Source organism: Giraffa tippelskirchi, chromosome 6 (genome assembly GCF_054371585.1).
Source record: "Giraffa tippelskirchi isolate mGirTip1 chromosome 6, T2T-mGirTip1v1.2.pri, whole genome shotgun sequence".
In the NCBI taxonomy this organism is placed as follows: domain Eukaryota; kingdom Metazoa; phylum Chordata; class Mammalia; order Artiodactyla; family Giraffidae; genus Giraffa; species Giraffa tippelskirchi.
Window position 1 is genome coordinate 60,501,449 of NC_137280.1, and position 17,687 is coordinate 60,519,135.

Below are 17,687 nucleotides of genomic sequence, written 5' to 3' on the forward strand. Positions count from 1 at the left end.
AAGGGAAATGAAGGAACTGTGATATCTGGAATGATGTTTTTCTTTATTATACTTTGATGCATTTTCTGTAGTGATATTCCTTTTATGATAACAAAGAAAAACATTCATATCCATTTTCTAATGCCCGTATACATGCCACCCGCCAGCCCCAGATAAACATCTTGTTTCTGATGTGCCATCCATAAAAGTGACTTGCGAACCCAGCCAGCACTTCACCGGCGGGGTTCCCTCCGCCACCCTACCCACCACTTCATAAGATCACAGCACCCTTGTTGCTTTTCTGTATCCCTTGGTCTCTAAACATGAACGAGTGCCCTGCATCCTCAATTGTTTGTTTTGGGCTTGTTTCCACTGTCCTTCTCAGAGAACAGAAGAGAAGAAGAAAGTGACCCTTCATTTTTATGTGCACCTGCTCTCACGCCATCTGTGCTTACCTGGTTGTTTGCTTTGGGTGCCAGTTGGGATGGGTCATGGGAGCAACTTGCAAAGTATCACTAGTTTCTTTTGTCTTTTTGAGGAAACTGACACTGTCTTTGTTTTTGTCCCATAGGTATGATGCTGCCTCTTGCGTTCTGCCGTTGGAACAGTTAGTTTTCTGTGCTGAAATCATTTTGGGAAACTCAAGCACTAGACTTCAGCGTTCAAGGGAAGCCAAAGCCATTGGAGGGGGCAATAAAGCCAAAAACCTTTTATCCGAGTAGTTCCAAAAATTTCACTGCCCCTTCCCCATCCGCCCCCATCCCCGAAATAAGCCATTGCACACAGACAGGCAGCATGGCAAGCAAACGAAAATCCACCACCCCATGCATGGTTCGGACATCACAAGTGGTAGAACAAGATGTGCCCGAGGAAGCAGACAGGGCCAAAGAGAAAGGAATTGGCATGCCACAGCCTGAAACAGCCAAGGACACTTGGGCAGCAGAAACTGAAAACTCTTCCAAAGAAAATGAAGTGATAGAGGTGAAATCTACAGGAGAAAACCAATCCAAAAAGCTCCAAGGTGGTTACGAATGCAAATACTGCCCCTACTCCACACAGAACCTGAATGAGTTCACGGAGCACGTTGACATGCAACACCCCAACGTGATCCTCAACCCCCTCTATGTGTGTGCTGAATGTAACTTCACAACCAAAAAGTACGACTCCTTGTCTGACCACAACTCCAAGTTCCATCCTGGGGAGACCAACTTCAAGCTGAAGCTCATCAAGCGCAATAATCAGACCGTCTTGGAGCAGTCCATCGACCCCACTAACCACATCGTGTCCATCACCACTAGCGGCTCCGGAAGCGGGGATGGTGACCCCGGGATCTCAGTGAGTAAAACCCCCATCATGAAGCCAGGGAAACCAAAAGCCGATGCCAAGAAGGTGCCCAAGAAGCCGGAGGAGGCCACCCCCGAGAACCACGTGGAAGGGACCGCCCGCCTGGTGACGGATGCCGCTGAGATCCTCTCAAGACTCGGGGGCGTGGAGCTCCTTCAGGACTCGCTAGGACACGTCATGCCTTCTGTCCAGCTCCCACCAAATATCAACCTTGTCCCCAAGGTCCCCGTCCCGCTGAACACTACCAAATACAACTCTGCCCTGGATACCAACGCCACTATGATCAACTCCTTCAACAAGTTCCCCTACCCGACCCAGGCAGAGCTGTCCTGGCTGACGGCGGCTTCCAAACACCCGGAAGAGCACATCAGAATCTGGTTTGCCACCCAGCGCTTAAAGCACGGCATCAGCTGGTCCCCGGAGGAGGTGGAGGAGGCCCGGAAGAAGATGTTCAATGGCACCATCCAGTCTGTCCCCCCGACGATCACTGTGCTGCCCGCCCAGTTGGCCCCCACAAAGATGTCACAGCCCATCCTCCAGACGGCTCTTCCATGCCAGATCCTCGGCCAGACCAGCCTGGTGCTGACTCAGGTGACCAGCGGGCCAGCGACCGTCTCCTGCTCTCCCATCACGCTCGCTGTGGCTGGAGTGACCAACCACGGCCAGAAGAGACCTCTAGTGACTCCCCAGGCTGCTCCAGAGCCCAAGCGCCCCCACGTCACTCAAGTGCCAGAGCCCCCACCCAAGGCAGCCAACCCCTCGCTAACCCCGGCCAGTGACCGCAAGAAGACCAAGGAGCAGATAGCACACCTGAAGGCGAGCTTCCTACAGAGCCAGTTCCCCGACGACGCTGAGGTCTACCGGCTCATCGAGGTGACTGGCCTCGCCAGGAGCGAGATCAAGAAGTGGTTCAGTGACCACCGGTACCGGTGTCAACGGGGCATCGTCCACATCACCAGTGAATCCCTCGCCAAAGACCAGCTGGCCCTTGCAGCCTCCCGCCACGGCCGCACATACCATGCGTACCCAGACTTCACCCCACAGAAGTTCAAAGAGAAAACCCAAGGTCAGGTGAAGATCCTGGAAGACAGCTTTCTGAAAAGCTCTTTCCCAACCCAAGCAGAACTGGACAGGCTGCGGGTGGAGACGAAGCTGAGCCGGAGAGAGATCGACTCCTGGTTCTCGGAGAGGCGCAAGCTTCGGGACAGCATGGAGCAGGCCGTCCTGGATTCCATGGGGTCTGGCAAGAAAGGGCCAGATGTGGCAACCCCCAACGGTGCTCTGCCCCGACTTGACCAGCTCTCTGGTGCCCAGCTGGCCAGCTCTCTGCCCAGCCCCTCACCAGTGATTACAAAAAGTCAAGAGCAGGTTCATCTCCTGAGGAGCACGTTCGCCCGAACCCAGTGGCCAACCCCGCAGGAGTATGACCAGCTGGCGGCCAAGACTGGCCTGGTGCGAACTGAAATCGTGCGCTGGTTCAAGGAGAACAGATGCTTGCTCAAAACTGGAACCTTGACGTGGCTAGAGCAGTACCAGCCGCAGCACGTGGCAGACGATCATGGCTACGACACCCCATCGAGGAAAGTGGTCAAGACCGTCATCACCGAGAACCCGAAGAACGGGAGTGAGGGGGGTCATCAGTACTACAAGGACCCCAAAAAGCTCTGTGACAAGGACCTGGAGAAGCCCGGACCCAGAGGGAAGGCAGGTGGTGAGCAGGCGAAAGACAATTTGCCGGCCAGGCCCTCGGAGGCCACCTCGGACCAATCGGAGGGCAACAGCCGGGACGGGCATGCCAGCGATGAGAACGAGGAGTCGGGCGTCGTGGATTGGGTGGAGGTGACGGTCGGAGAGGAGGACGCCACCTCCGACAGGTCAGACAGCTGGAGTCAGACGGCAGCAGAAGGCACGGGGGAGCTGGCTGACTCGGACTCGGACAGTGGCCCGGCGGAGGCCGGCCAGGCCTAGACAGGTAATGCCACCTGTTCCCCAGGGAGCCGGGAAGGGAGGCTGGGCTTCTTTCTTTCTATTGCCTGTGTCGATACAGTTATCGAGTACAGAGCTGTTGACGCAGATGATGTGTTCGCCTTTCAAGCTCTTTTAAAACAAAGGAAGAAAAACAGGGGTTGGCAGATTTTATATCCTTATTTGCAAGGCGGTGCCCAGCTGGCACTAGTGGTAAAGAACGTGCCTGCTAACGCAGGAGACATAAGAGATGTGGGTTTGATCTCTAGGTCAGGAAGATTCCCTGGAGGAGGGCATGGCAACTCACTCTAGTATTCTTGCCTGGAGAATCCCATGGACAGAGAAGCCTGGCAGGCTGTAGTCCATAGGGTCATACAGAGTCAGACACGACTGAAGTGACTTAGCACACACACAGGCACGCTGACTGGGAGAAACATCACTGCCTGTGGCCTTTGGGCGTCTGTCCATTCTAAAGTCTGGTAACGAGGTAACACAGCACAAGGCCTGTTTTGTGTTCGCTGCTATAAGAAACAAACGTGAAATGATATGTCTTTTCCTTTTCCTTTTGGACTTTTTTTAAGAGTTAAGTGTCCAAGTTTACTGAATAAAAACGTGGGATTGTTTCCTCTAACCTGGAAGGTTTTGAAAGCCCCTGGTGTTTGTATTGCAGTGGCTAAAGGCAGGTGCCCCCGTGTGTGTCTGATTAAGTAACCTGCTAGTTGCTGCACTGATGGGGTCCCCAGAACCCCTTCAAATCTGGACGAAGCTGGTATAAATTAGGTCTGTGGAGCCATAGAAGCCTGAGAAGGGAGGTTACCATGGTTACTAATGGCCATGTCATCCCCATAATGGGATGTGCCACCGAGCCCTTGGTGTGTGCGCTTCACCAGAGGTCTGTGCAAATCAGAGCCTGCGGTAAGTTTAGAGAAGGGGCAAGGGGGTGGTGGGAGGAATAGTACCAGGGAGGATAAGGAGCGAAAGTTCTACCTTGGCCAAACCCAGGGTGTGCCAAGGGCAGCTAGGGACCAGCATGGAGATGCACAATTTACAGTCTGCCTGGGTTGACTTCTCCAGAGGTCACTTAAAAGGCAACAAACACCCCCCGCCCCGCCATGTCATCTTTAAACATAATGAAAGGTAGAACCTCCAGAATGATGGATAAGGTCCCCAAGAGAGCCCTGGAGATTACCATACTTCTTTATTTATGAACTCAGACAACTTTGGCCAGCCATGTCGCTCATTAATTCATTTATCCAGTCATTAAAAGGAGGCACCTGGCAAGTAAAGTCCTCTGGAAACCTTATTTTAGCTGATCCCATCAGCTATTAGAAGAGCAATTTAATGAGCAGCCAAGCACAGAATGCCATCATGTCTTTCTCCTCCGACTTTTCAGGAGGAAGTGGTAATATGTTGGGGGTGAGGAAAGGGGGCTGGTGATAGGAAGGGGTTAAAGGGCATCACCCATGGTGCCACCTCCCCATTCTCCCTCTGGCCATTTTCTTGCTTCTTATAAGACCCTGCTGGGACTTCCCTGGTGGTCCAATGATTTAAGACTCCACACTCTTGGTGCAGGGGGCTCATGTTCGATCCCTGATCAGGGAACTAGATACCACATGCCACAACTAAGAGCCTGCATGGTGCAACTAAGACCCATCGCAGCCAAATTAAAACATAATAATAAAATAACAGATTTAAATTTAAAAAAGACCCTACCAGTCCAGCTCATATCTCCCATACTGAAATGAAGGAGCAAATTTTTTTTTTGTCCAATCAGATTCTGTGTGAAAGCTTCTAGTTTGCCCTGCCTTCTGCCCTAGATTTCTTCTGGTGCATAAACATGTCTACATGATGCCTTTTTCTTCCTACCACATAGTAAACAACTGGGTTCAATTCAACTTAACAGATACATTCTGAGCACCTACTGTGTTCGGAAAACTGTGCCAGGCACTAGAGAGAACAGGATGAAGAAGACAGAGCTCTCATTCCCCTGGAGCTTAGTCGACCAACAACAGAGGAAATTACTCTTTCCTTTATTCACCAGGGTGTTGCATCGTGTGATGGAGACGTGCACAGCTGTGGGGGAGCACGAGGAGGAGCACCCAGGCTGGGGGTCAGGGAAGGCTTCCTGGAGGAAGGGACAGCTGACTCAGCTGATAGGAAGGAGTTAGCCAAGTGCACAGACAAGGAGAAGGGCTCTCCAGGTGGTGCAGTTGGTAAAGAATCTGCCTGCCAATGCCAGAGACGAAAGACACGCGGGTTTGATCCCTCAGTCAGGAATATCCCCTACAGGAGGAAATGGCAACCCATTCTAGTATTCTTGCCAGGGAAATCCCATGGACAGAGGAGGCTGGTGGACTACAATCCACAGGGCTGCGAAGAGTCGGACACAACTGAGCAACAGAACAGCAGCAGGAACTAGCCATCTCCCTGAAAAAAAACAGGAACACACAGGAGCCTCTTTTTATTTACGGTGAAAGCCACAAGAGTGTGCTAGAAAATATCCCTAAACAAGATGCTAAGATCTACTCAACACCTGAAGACACCTGATATCCCTAATGGGCCTCCTAATATTTTTCAGACGCCATTGTTTTAAGAAAGGGGACTCAATCTGTACTGCTGGCGGTGCCTGAAAGTTCTCCCAACAAGCCACCCCTTCGAGGAAGCTTTCAACCTCAAGGGGAAAAAAAAAAAACTCTCCAAAATTACTTCACAGCTTTTATGAACCAAACACACAGGTCTCTTGAAATTCATAAATATTCAGTGATGTCTTTATTTAAATACATATTTATCTAGGAACCTGCAATTGAGTGCAATTGCCACACATATAATCCTAGAAATAATGCATGGTTTTGATTTCATAAAAAAAAAAAATTGGGTAAGCAGCTGAGAGCTGATTCTAGGATAGGATTTCCTCTGTGGGAGTGAGCGTCGCCTCCCACCACCACCCCACCCCCAGTCAGTTCCTCAGGCTGAAGCTTGGCAAGGCTCAGGACAGTGTCAGAACGTTCAGGCTCACCTGGCCCTGAGATTAGATGCAAAGATAAGGAATCTTTCCCAAGCCGTGAATGGGGTCACCTTGATTCAATCTCTGGGTCCATCTGTTATCAAGCCATTCATTGAGAGACCTGTCCCCATAAGAAGCCAAAAAATAAACTCCTTACCTAAAATGAGTCAAAATACTTGAGCCAAAGATTGTCAGACGTATGCCTTGATGTTCAGCCAGACGGAGTAGCCCAGCTCTACTACCATGAAGAATTTCTATTTATTTGTATATGCCATGTGCTCAGCATTCTTGCCAGTGCATCTATTAAGTCATTTAAACTTCATGGCAACACTCTGAGAGAGGTATGGCTCTTTCCCCATTTTCTGCCATGCTAAATCGCTTCAGTTGTGTACAACTCTTTGCAACCCTATGGACTGTAACCCACCAGGCTCCTCTGTCCATGGGATTCACCAGGCAAGAATACTGGAGTGGATTGCCATTTCCTTCTCCAGAGGATCTTCCCAAGCCAGGGATCGAACCTACGTCTCTTATATCCCCTGCATTGGCAGGCAGGTTCTTTACCACTAGCGCCACCTGGGAAGCCCAAGTTTCACTCAGTTGTGTCCGACTCTTTGCAACCCCATGGGCTATAGCCCGCCAGGCTCCTCTATCCATGGAATTCTCCAGGCATGAATACTGGAGTGGGTAGCCATTCTCTTCTCCAGGGGATATTTCCAACCTAGGGATCAAACCCTGGTCTCCTGCATTGCAGGCAGATTCTTTATTGTCTGAGCCACCAGGGAAACCCATTTTACAGGAGGCCAAAAACTGAGGCTCAGGAATGCTTGCCCTGGTTTCCTCAGCTAGTGACTGGTGGAGCCTGGAGACCCCCTCCTCACCTGTCAGCTCAGTGCCTCACCCATCCACCATGGCCCACCACCTTGGCAACAGTGCACTGCCATCACCGCCCAGGCTAGACCAACAGGCTGTGGTCATGTCTTCATTCTATACAGAACTGAACGCTAGTACACAGCTATTCATTCACTACTTTGCTGCCTCCTGATTTCTGCCAATTTCCATCTCCTGAGAATTAGGGATGGCTTTGGGGAAGAGGTAAATTCTGGGAAAATGTCAGAAAAAAAAATTATTTTCCATAGTTCAACTTGCTTAAAATATTCAAGGCTGCCAAGTCTTGGAGCCTAGCTACAATTTAGGATCCAGGATATGTATACCCCCATAATCTGCCAGATTAGCCATCTAAATACAGATGTGTGGACGGATGGATGAAGTGAGAGTGTTGTAATTAACTATTTCCCTGTCTCTCCTCTACCAGATCCTTGAAGGCAGGTACCATTCCCAATTAATTCCTGAATCCCCCAGCGCCTGATTCAGAACAGATGCTCAACAGTGGTTTATTGAACCAACCTGAGAATTACTAGAGAGAGTTGGCTTCCAATTATCCAGGATCTGGTATTTCAGTCCTCCGCTTCTCCTCATTCTTTTTCCCATCACTCACTAGCCCCATCAGATGACAGCGTCAGGGGAGAGGAATTGGGGACAGTTTGCTTTCCGTGTGTGAGCAGCTTGAGGGAAAGGTCTATTGGAGAATGAATCACTAGCTATTTACTGGGTGATACTTCTCAGGGACTGTACATTAGCCTCATTGCCCTGGTACCTCATGGAGAGTTAACTGCTATCACTTCCTTTTATCTAATTCCGGAGCTTCTCACACTAGAAATTTCCCCTGCACTTTAGGCAGCTTGTAGCAACTTAGGAACGTAATGAAATCAAAGCCCCTCATTTTTCAGAGGAAGGATGCTGGCCCCAAGGAGGAGAAATAACTAGCCCAGAGACATTCACAGTAAGTGCTTTGGCTCATTCATCCATCAGTATTTGTGGAAAGCCTGCAGTGCCAGACTCCGGAAGGCTGCGGCATTCAGTGTATCCCTGCCCTCATGGAGCCCATGTACTGTGTGCTACGTCATTTCAGTCATGTCCAACTCTTTGCAACCCTATGGACTGTAGCCTGCCAGGCTCCTCTGTCCATGGCATTCTCCAGGCAAGAATACTGGAGTGGGTTGCCATGCCCTCCTCCAGAGAATCTTCCTGACCCAGGGATCGAATCCACGTCTCTTACATCTTCTGCATTAGCAGGCAGATTCTTTACCACTAGTGCCACCTGGGAAGCCCCAGAGCCCATAGTCTTTGACCAAATAATCTTCCATCAAACAAAAAGGAAACGCTGCCAGGTGACAAGATTTTTTGAAGGAAAGGTGCATGGAACTGTGAGGCTATAGAGCAGTTAGACCTGATTTAAGGGGTTGGGCAAGGTCTCTCTGAACAAGAAGTGGATGAATTGAAATCCAAAAGGTTAAGTAGGAGTTGGCTGGGCAGAGAGGAGAAGCAGTCCAGGCAGAAGAGACAACATACTCAAAGGCAGCACACTCCCTGAGACAGGAGGGAACTTGGTGTGTCAGGGAACCTGAAAGGTGGCTACTGTGGCTATGCCTGAGTTCACACTTCAAAGAAGCGCAGGAGTAAAAAAATGGAATGCTAGGTGGACTCACATATCATCAAATTACCCCTTGAAACTCCTCTCACTCACTAATAAAGACTATATGTGATTCTGTGTGTATGACCCAGTAGACAAAGTTTGAGACCCTCTGAAATACTTAAGGAAGGAGCAAAAGGAAAGTCATCAGGCTTCCCTGGTGGCTCAGTGGTAAAGAATCCACCTGCCAATGCAGGGGACACAGGTTCAATCCCTGGTCTGGAAAGATCCCACATGCTGAGGAGCAACTACGTGCCATGCACCAAAGCTGTTGAGCCTGTACTCTAAAGCCCAGGAGCCACAACTACTGAAGCCACAGCCTTAGATCCCATGCTTTGCAACAAGAGAAGCCACCACAATAAGAAGCCTGAGCACCACAAGTAGAGAGTAGCCCCCACTCACCACAATTGCAGAAGGCCTGCGTGCAACAATGAAGACCCAGTGCAGTCATAAATAAATCTTTTTAGAAAAAAAATAGAAGGAAAGTCATCTTGCAGATGTCTCAACATCCGTTGAGAACTTTCTTCCCTGGTGGTAAATGGAAGATGGATGGTAGAAAATTCTAGAACACCCACATGCCTATATATTTTATTCCTTTTTATGATTAAAGTTTCTACAGCCTTAACACTCACTGAATTAGTCAGTTAGGGCTGCCAAAATAGCAGAGCATGGACTGAACGGTTTAGAGAACAGAAATCTATTTTCTCACAGTTCTGGAGGCTCAAAGTTCAAGATCAAGGTGCCAGCAAGTTTAGTTCCTGACGTGACCAGTCTCTGTGGCTTGCAGACGGCCACCTTCTTTGCCCTCACGTGCCTTTCCTTTGTGCATCTACCCTCCTGCTGTCTCTTCCTCATAAGGATACCTGTCCTGTTGGATTGGGGCTCTGCCCTCATGACTTCATTTAACCTTCATTACCTGCCAGCGTAGGAGAAGTAAGAGACAGGGGTTCAATCCCTGGGAAAATCCCCTGGAGGAGGAAATGGCAACCCACTCCAGTATTCTTGCCTAGAGAATCCCATGGACAGAGGAGCCTTGTGAGCCACAGTCCGGAGGGTCGCAAAGAGTTGGACACGACTAAAGTGACAGCACCGCACGCACACACCTCCTTAGAGGCCCCGTATCTCCAGATACAGTCACACTGGGGATTAGTGTTCGGCATAGAACTTGGGGTAGGACACAGTTCAGTCCACAGCACTTACCAGTAGATTTGTCTGTTGTTATCAGGACCAAGTGAGATAACATAAGTGAAAGCCCAAAAATAGGGGCATGGCCTTGGCATCAGCACCTGCCCAATGGACACAATTCAGAAGTTGCACAGTCTTCTGCATGTGGAGAACTTGGCCATCTTGCCTTTCCAAATTGATTGTTTCAGTTGGGTCCCCACTAGTACAAGCTCATGCTTTGGGGTGTTCATTGCACCTGCATGTCAAGGTGGGGATAGGTGGGCAGAGGCAACAAGGGGTGACATTTGCTGAGCACTTACATTGCCAGGCACTGCTCAAGCACTTTACGTGTGTTAACTCAACAACTCTCCATAGACATTATTTTCATTGTCTGATGAGAATGAGACACAGAAAAGTGACTGGCCCAAGGTCACTGAGCTAGAAAACAGTGGAGCTGGAATTCATACCCAAACTTGTAACCATGTCGAGAGTCTGCCTGGTGAGTTTAAAATAGTATTCCAAGGAACTTCCCTGGTGGTCCAGTGGTTAAGAATTCACTGTCCAATGTAGAGGACTCAGGTTCAATCCCTGGTCAGGGAACTAAGATCCCACATGTTGCAGGGCAGATAAGCCCACATGCCACAAAGAGAGGAGCACCCTTGTGCTTCAACAAAAAGACCCAGTGCAGCCACACACAAAAATTAATGCATAAATAAAATATAATTCTATTTGCTCAGATTCTTTGAGTTCCACAGGATAATATCCACTGATGGAAAAGGAGCAGGAAGACTCAGTGGCCCCTGATTCCTTCTGCCTTTGAACATCTCCACAAGCAGGGAGATCTACCTGGCGTACAAGTCTCTGCAAGGTCCCCAGGAGGTCCCCAAACTGCTTCAGAGAAAGAGCCATAGCCAGACGTCCAGAGTTGACCAAGGCCGAATGTGGGGTCAGTTTGGGATAGTGCGAAATTTTCCGCATCCACTGGGAAATGACTTATTCTTTTTCCTTGTCACCCATGCCCCCTCCCAGTAAAAGAAAGTCGGACTCTGAAATATTATTGAGCTAACAAATTACAGTCACACTGCTTGTGTTTCTGTCTCAGGGACTGTGGTGTTCTCTCTCAAGCCCACAGGGCCCAGGGGAAATCCCTACAGGGAAAATTAAGGAGAAATAGGAACAGAAAGCTGGCACATGGGAAAAGAATTCTAATTGTTTCATGCTTCCACAAAGGCAGAGTAATAAGGAAACGATTTTGCTAAAGAATTAGATAGTGCTTTTTAACATTTCAAGGTGTCCCCAAGATAGAAAGGGAGAGCTGTGGGAGGCAGTGGGTCCCCCATCCTGGGCAGTGTTCAGGGATAAGTGCGACATCCACTCGGTGGAAATGTTTGGAGAGTGGCCACGAAGAAAGGGGCCCAATGACCTTGCAGTTTACCCCACAGCTGAGATCTGGTACCCTGGGACTAAGTGACTCATCGGGCCATTGGTTCTCTGCAAGGACGAGTGTCCCTGACCAAGTGATAAGACTCCAGGTAGTAGCCCAGGGACTTAGCAAGAGGCCACATAAGTAAAGATCACTGTTGTTGTTCAGTCACTAAGTGGTGTTCAACTTTTTGCAGCCTCGTGGACTGCAGCATGCCAGGCTTTCCTGTCCTTCACTGTCCTCCCAGAGCTTGTTCAAACTCATGTCCATTAAGTTGGTGATGCCATGCAACCATCTCATCCTCTGCCGCCCCCTTCTCCTCCTGCCCACTCTTTAAAAAATCAACAAAAAATGAAATGTGAACTTTGTCACCGATCTTGTCTAAGCAGCCACCTCTAACAACACTGTGCTCTCTTCCTGTGTTTCATTCATTAACAAACATTTGAGTATCCTCCGTGAGCCAGACGCATGGTGGGAGAGATGGGGGTGGGGCAGAGGGTAGCAGGGAACATTGTGGACATACGATTAGCCAGGCAATTTGAAGACAGCGTGATGACAGCTGTGCCGTGCAAGCCCCAGCAAGGGAACATTTAACAAGGTGAACTGAGCGTGTCTGGGAGCAGGGCCTTCTGGGGAAGCGGCCTGCCGCTGGGACAGTGGCACTGCCCAAGGGGCAAGGCCACAGGGCTGGGCTATGTGCCTTCTGTGTCCAGGGGGCAAGGCCACAGGGCTGGGCTATGTGCCCTCTGTGTCCAGTATCTTCCCAGCCTCATTCTGAGAGTGTTGCCAGCTCCCGCAAAGAGGAGCCCAGCTCCTGCCCACCACGACACACCCTGGGAGAGGTCAAACGGGAACTGAAGCCCAGCAGTTCCAAGAGCACTGCCCGGGCCCGGAGCCATACACAGACATCTGAGAACACTGCATAAGCCAAAAAACAGTGACTTTGTCTCTCCTTCTCCGGGTCACCCTTTGGCCTTGCAATCTGGTTTTTGTGGCTTTTTTAATGGTCTTTTTCAGCATTTATTTTTCTTTATTAATACATAGTTGGAGGATTATACATGTCCATACCCATAAGACAGGGAAAAACACATTGTCATAAAAGAAATGAAACATGATTCAAAGAAATAGAACAACATCCCACGCTCTTGGATTGGAAGAATATTGTTAAAATGACCACACTACCCAAAGCAATCTACAGATTTAATGTGATCCCTATCAAAATACTCATGACATTTTTCACAGAACTAGAATAATCCTAAAAGTTAAACAGAACCACAAAAGACTCAGAGTGGCCAAAGCAGCCCTCAGTTCAGTTCAGTTCAGCTGCTCAGTCATATCTGACTCTTTGTGACCCCATGGACTGCAGAATGCAAGGCTTCCCTGTCCATCACCAGCTCCCAAAGCCTGCTCAAACTCATGTCCATCAAATCAATGATGCCATCCAACTATCTCATCCTCTGTTGTCCCCTTCTCCTCCTGCCTTCAATATTGTCCAGCATCAGTGTCTTTTCCAATGAGTCAGTTCTTTGCATCAGGTGGCCAAAGTATTGGAGTTTCAACTTCAGCATAGGGGGACAAAAAACACAAAGCTGAAGGCATAACCCTCCTAGACTTCAGACTATACTATTGATACAAAGCTAAATAATCAAAACAGCATGGTATTGACACAAAAACAGACACACAGATCAATGGCACAGAATAGCCCAAAGATAAACTCACACACCTATACTCAATTCATCTTTGACAAAGGAGGCAAAACTAGGCAATGGAGAAAAGACAGTTTGTTTGGCAAGTGGTATTGCGAAAGCTGGACAACTGCATGTAAATCAGTGAAGTTAGAACACACCCTCACACCATACACAAAAATATACTCAAGTGGTTTAGAAATCTAAATGTAAGAAATGACACTATAAAACTCATAAAAGGGAGCATGGGCAAAATATTGTCAGACATAAATTGTAGCAATATTCTCTTGGTTTCCCAAGGCAAAAGACATAAAAGCGAAAATAAATAAATGGAACCTAATCAAACTTAAAAGCTCTTGCACAGCAAAGGAAACTATCAACGAAACAAAAAGGAAACCTCCTGAATGAGAAAAAAAATTTGCTGATTGTGCAATCAACAAGGGGTTAATATCCAAAATATACAAGTAGCTCATACAACTCAATATCAAGAAAACAACCCCATCGAAAAATGGGCAGAAGACATAAATAGACATTCCTCTAAAAAAGTCATAGAAATGGCCAACAGGCACGTGAAAAGATGCTCAATATGCCAATTATATTAGAGAAATGCAAATCAGAACCACAATGAGGTAACATACCTGTCAGAATGGCTATCATGAAGAAGTCTACAAGTAATAAGTACTGGAGAGGATGTGGAGAAAAGACAACCCTCCAACACTGTTGGTAGGAATGTAAATTGGTATGTAAATACAATGGAAAACAATAAAGATATTCCTTAAAAGTCTAAAAACAGAACTACCATATGATCCAGCAGTCTCACTCTGGAAAAGATGAAAATGCTAAAAGATATGTGCACCCCCAACATTCACAGAAGCACTATTTGCAATAGCTGAGACAGGTAAACAACCCAAGTGCCCAACAACAGACAACTGGCTTAAGAAAGTATGGCGTATATATATACATATGTATATATGTATGTATATAACTCAGCCATAAAAAAGAATGAAATATTGCCATTTGCAACAACATGGATGAACCTAAAGAATATTAGTGAAGTCAGACAAAGACAAATATTACATGATATCACTTACATGTTAAATCTAAAAAATAACACAAACTAATCTATATAAAAAACAGATCACAGACATAGAAAATAAGCTCATAGTTACCAAAGGGAAAAGAGGGGGGAGGGATAAATTAGGACTATGGTATTAACATACACACAGCTGCTGCTGCTGCTGCTGCTAAGTCACTTCAGTCGTGTCCGACTCTGTGCGATCCCATAGACGGCAGCCTACCAGGCTCCCCCGTCCCTGGGATTCTCCAGGCAAGAATACTGGAGTGGGTTGCCATTTCCTTCTCCAATGCATGAAAGTGAAAAGTGAAAGTGAAGTCGCTCAGTCGTGTCTGACTCCTAGCGACCCCATGGACTGCAGCCTACCAGGCTCTTCCGTCCACGGGATTTTCCAGGCAAAAGTACTGGAGTGGGTTGCCACTGCCTTCTCCAACAGTTACACACTACTATATATAAAATAGATAAGAAGCAAAGATGTACTGTATAGCATAGAGAACTTTAATCAATATAATAATCTATAATGGAAAATAATCTGAAAAATAGTGTATATATATATGTGTGTGTATATATATATATATATATATATATATAGGATCACTTTGCTGTATACCTGAAGCTAACAGAATATTGTAAATAACTCTACTTCCATTCTTTTTAAAAAATGCCAGATGGAGAACCACCTTAATATTGAGGTTTATCTAAAAGGCAAATTTTTACCATCATGACACTGTAAAGCAATTTTCCTCCAATTAAAAAATTTTAAAAAGGTGATTTTTTACCAGTCACTTAGAGATAGGGTTCAGTTTTCTGTATGAGAGACAAGATGTGTATAGTCTCACACACACAGGTGAGTTCACGTACCCCTAAGGCCATAGTTCTGCACCTGGCTTTCCTCAAGGGAAAATGAAGCAGAACAATATTTCTGGAGCACCCATATGTTTTGCACACCTCATCTGTTACCCTCCCAGCAGCTGCTTGGTTGTGAATTGTGGAAATGAGGCTCCGGGAGGCTAAGTAACTGATCTCAGCACACAGCTCGGAAATGGCTGGCCCTGGACCCAGTTTTCTCTGACCCCAGGGTTCTCTCTACTCTGCTCCACTGTGGGTACCCACAGTCCTGTGCAGAGCTGGCATTCCTTGGCCTGGTGGGGAGTACAAACAATCACTCTTTACCCACCTTGGGCCTTGTTTCCTGGAGTTTTTATTTATTTATTTATACTTACCTTGCCTGTGCTTGGGTCTTCCTTGCGGCACACGGGCTTAGTTGCCTGACCAGGGATCGAACCTGAGTCTCCTGCATGGGAAGGCAGAGTCTTAACCACTGGACCACCAGGGAGGTCCCTCCTGGAGTCTTGAGAGCTGTTCAGATGGACATTTCAGCCAGAAGCAGCCTCCTTTCCAAAGGCGTTAAAAGACCCCGTTTGCTGCGGGAAAGCTGTTCTTTGCGGAGCACAGCAGGCAGCTGGCTGTGGCCCATGTACCTGTCCTGGGTGTGTGTGTCTGCATGGTAACAGCAATAAGGCATGTGGTCCTCTCTGGGTGCCCGGGACCGCCCAGCCCCCGTCTTTTTTTTTTTTTTTAATTGAAGAATAATTGCTTTACAGAGTTTTGTTGTTTTCTGCCAAACATCAGCATGAGTCAGCCACAGGTATACATATCAGCCCGCGTCTTTGAAGCAGACCTGCACTTTCCTGTCACCTTGTGGCTCCATGCAGGCAGCATCTGTGCACAAAGCAAGGGGACCAGACCCAGCTCAGGTGTTGGGAGAGGCAGTTAAAGTTGGATTGGCCCCAGTGGAATCCAGGTTCCGCCACTTACCACTTGCCTGACGTCATTTAATCTCGCTAAACCCCATCTCTTCACTGCAGAGCAGGCCTACCTCCGAGGTTACTAGGTTACCATAAGGAGTAAATGAAATGACCCCTGTTGGTACTTAGTATCAGGCCTGGCTCATAATAGGCATGAGATACATTTCAGCTCCTCTCACTGTTGTCACAACCATGATTGTTATTACTTTTGACTCTGCTGCTGAGCAGTTATGTGACCTGGGGGAATCACTTTTCCTCCCCAAGCTTCCTTTTTTTTCCCTTGTGAAAGAAGTGATGTTGGCAGCATCACCTGTAAGGATCCCAGTGTCTTTTACAATTTGATGACTTTTCCAGGATCCCTTTTGGGTGGTACCAGATCCCAAGGACACCCCTGGAATCTTATTTCATTCACAGATATTTCTTTTACAAGTTGTTTTTTTTTTAATTGAAGGATAATTGCTTTACAATATTGCATTGGTTTCTGCCATACATCAACATGAATCAGTCATAGGTATACATATGTCCCCTCTCTCTTGAACCTCCCTCCCTCTTCCCCCCACTTCGGGCTATTACAGAGCCCTGGTTTGAGTTCCTTGAGTCATACAACAAATACCCATTGGCTATCAATTTTATATATGGGTAGTGTACCGGCTCCTTCCCTCTGCCTTTCCATGTTACAGGTTGGTTTCTTAACTGCAGTATTCAGTTTTACTATCAGGAGTACTGACAAAATGTGGGTACCTTTGACATCCAGACATTAGGAATGACACAGTATAGATGATCTGCTGATGCCTTTGGCTGAGAAGTCTGGTCTTCTTGCTCTTGGTCCCCTGCACCAAAAAAAGGCTTCTCAGGGACTTCTCAGCTACTTTCTCAACCAGAGAAATGACCACGCAATAACAAGCTATGACATGGCCTTACCAGGAATAAGGCAACGAAAAAGCCAGTGGCTTCAGGAATCTACAGACCTGATCCCCTTCCAGCCTTTCATGGAATACTGACTGTGTACTTCACAGCCCCCAGCCCTCCCTTGGATTCCTGGCTCAGGATCCCTGGCTCCCCGGAGCCCACAGTGGAAATGGAGTTCTGCCTTGGTTTGCCAAGGCTGCCATCCAGGACCACAGACTGGGTGGCTTAAACAACAGGAATTCATTCTCCCACAGTCTGCAGACTAGAAGGCTGCTGTTGGCAGAGTTGCCTCCTTCCAAGGGCTGTGAGGGAGCATGTGTTCCTTGCTTCTCTCCTAGCTTCTGGCGGGTTGCAGGCAGTCCTTGGTATTCCTTGGCTTCTAGATACATCACCCCGGTTTCTGCCTTCATCTTCCCCGTGATGTTCTCCTTGTGTGTCTGTGTCCAAAATTCCCCTTTTTATTAGGACAGCAATCCTGTGGGATTAGGCCCCACCCTGTAGACTTTATTTTAATGGTGATCACCTCCGTAAAGGAATCTCCAAATAGGGTTACATTCTTTTTATATGTATATATTTGTTTCTTCATTTGGCTGCATCAGGTCTGCACAACTACATCAATTGTGGTGCATGGGCTCTAGTGCGTACAAGCTCAGTAGTTCTGGCACATGGGCTTAGTTGCCCCGCAGCATGTGGAATCTTAGTTCCCTGACCAGGGATCGAACCCTCATCTCCTGCATTGGAGAGCGGATTCTTAACCACTGGACCACCAGGGAAGTCCCCAAATAGGGTTACATTCTGAGG

General features: G+C 47.7%; 1 protein-coding gene and 1 long non-coding RNA gene across 5 annotated transcripts in view; one reads left to right on the forward strand and one right to left on the reverse strand.

Annotated features, from left to right (window-relative positions):
• The window catches only part of ZHX2 (zinc fingers and homeoboxes 2), a 179,568-nt gene that overhangs the window by 159,257 nt on the left and 2,624 nt on the right, over nt 1–17,687 (forward strand). For all 4 annotated transcript variants that reach the window (XM_081498911.1, XM_081498908.1, XM_081498910.1 and 1 more), the window contains one exon: nt 551–3,295. In XM_081498911.1, coding sequence (XP_081355037.1) covers nt 775–3,291 — 2,517 coding nt within the window. In that variant the 5' untranslated portion in view covers nt 551–774 and the 3' untranslated portion in view covers nt 3,292–3,295. The remainder of the gene's footprint in view (nt 1–550; nt 3,296–17,687) is intronic.
• Nucleotides 1–17,687, reverse strand: part of LOC145509678 (uncharacterized) — a 42,398-nt gene that overhangs the window by 4,490 nt on the left and 20,221 nt on the right. The window lies entirely within an intron of this gene.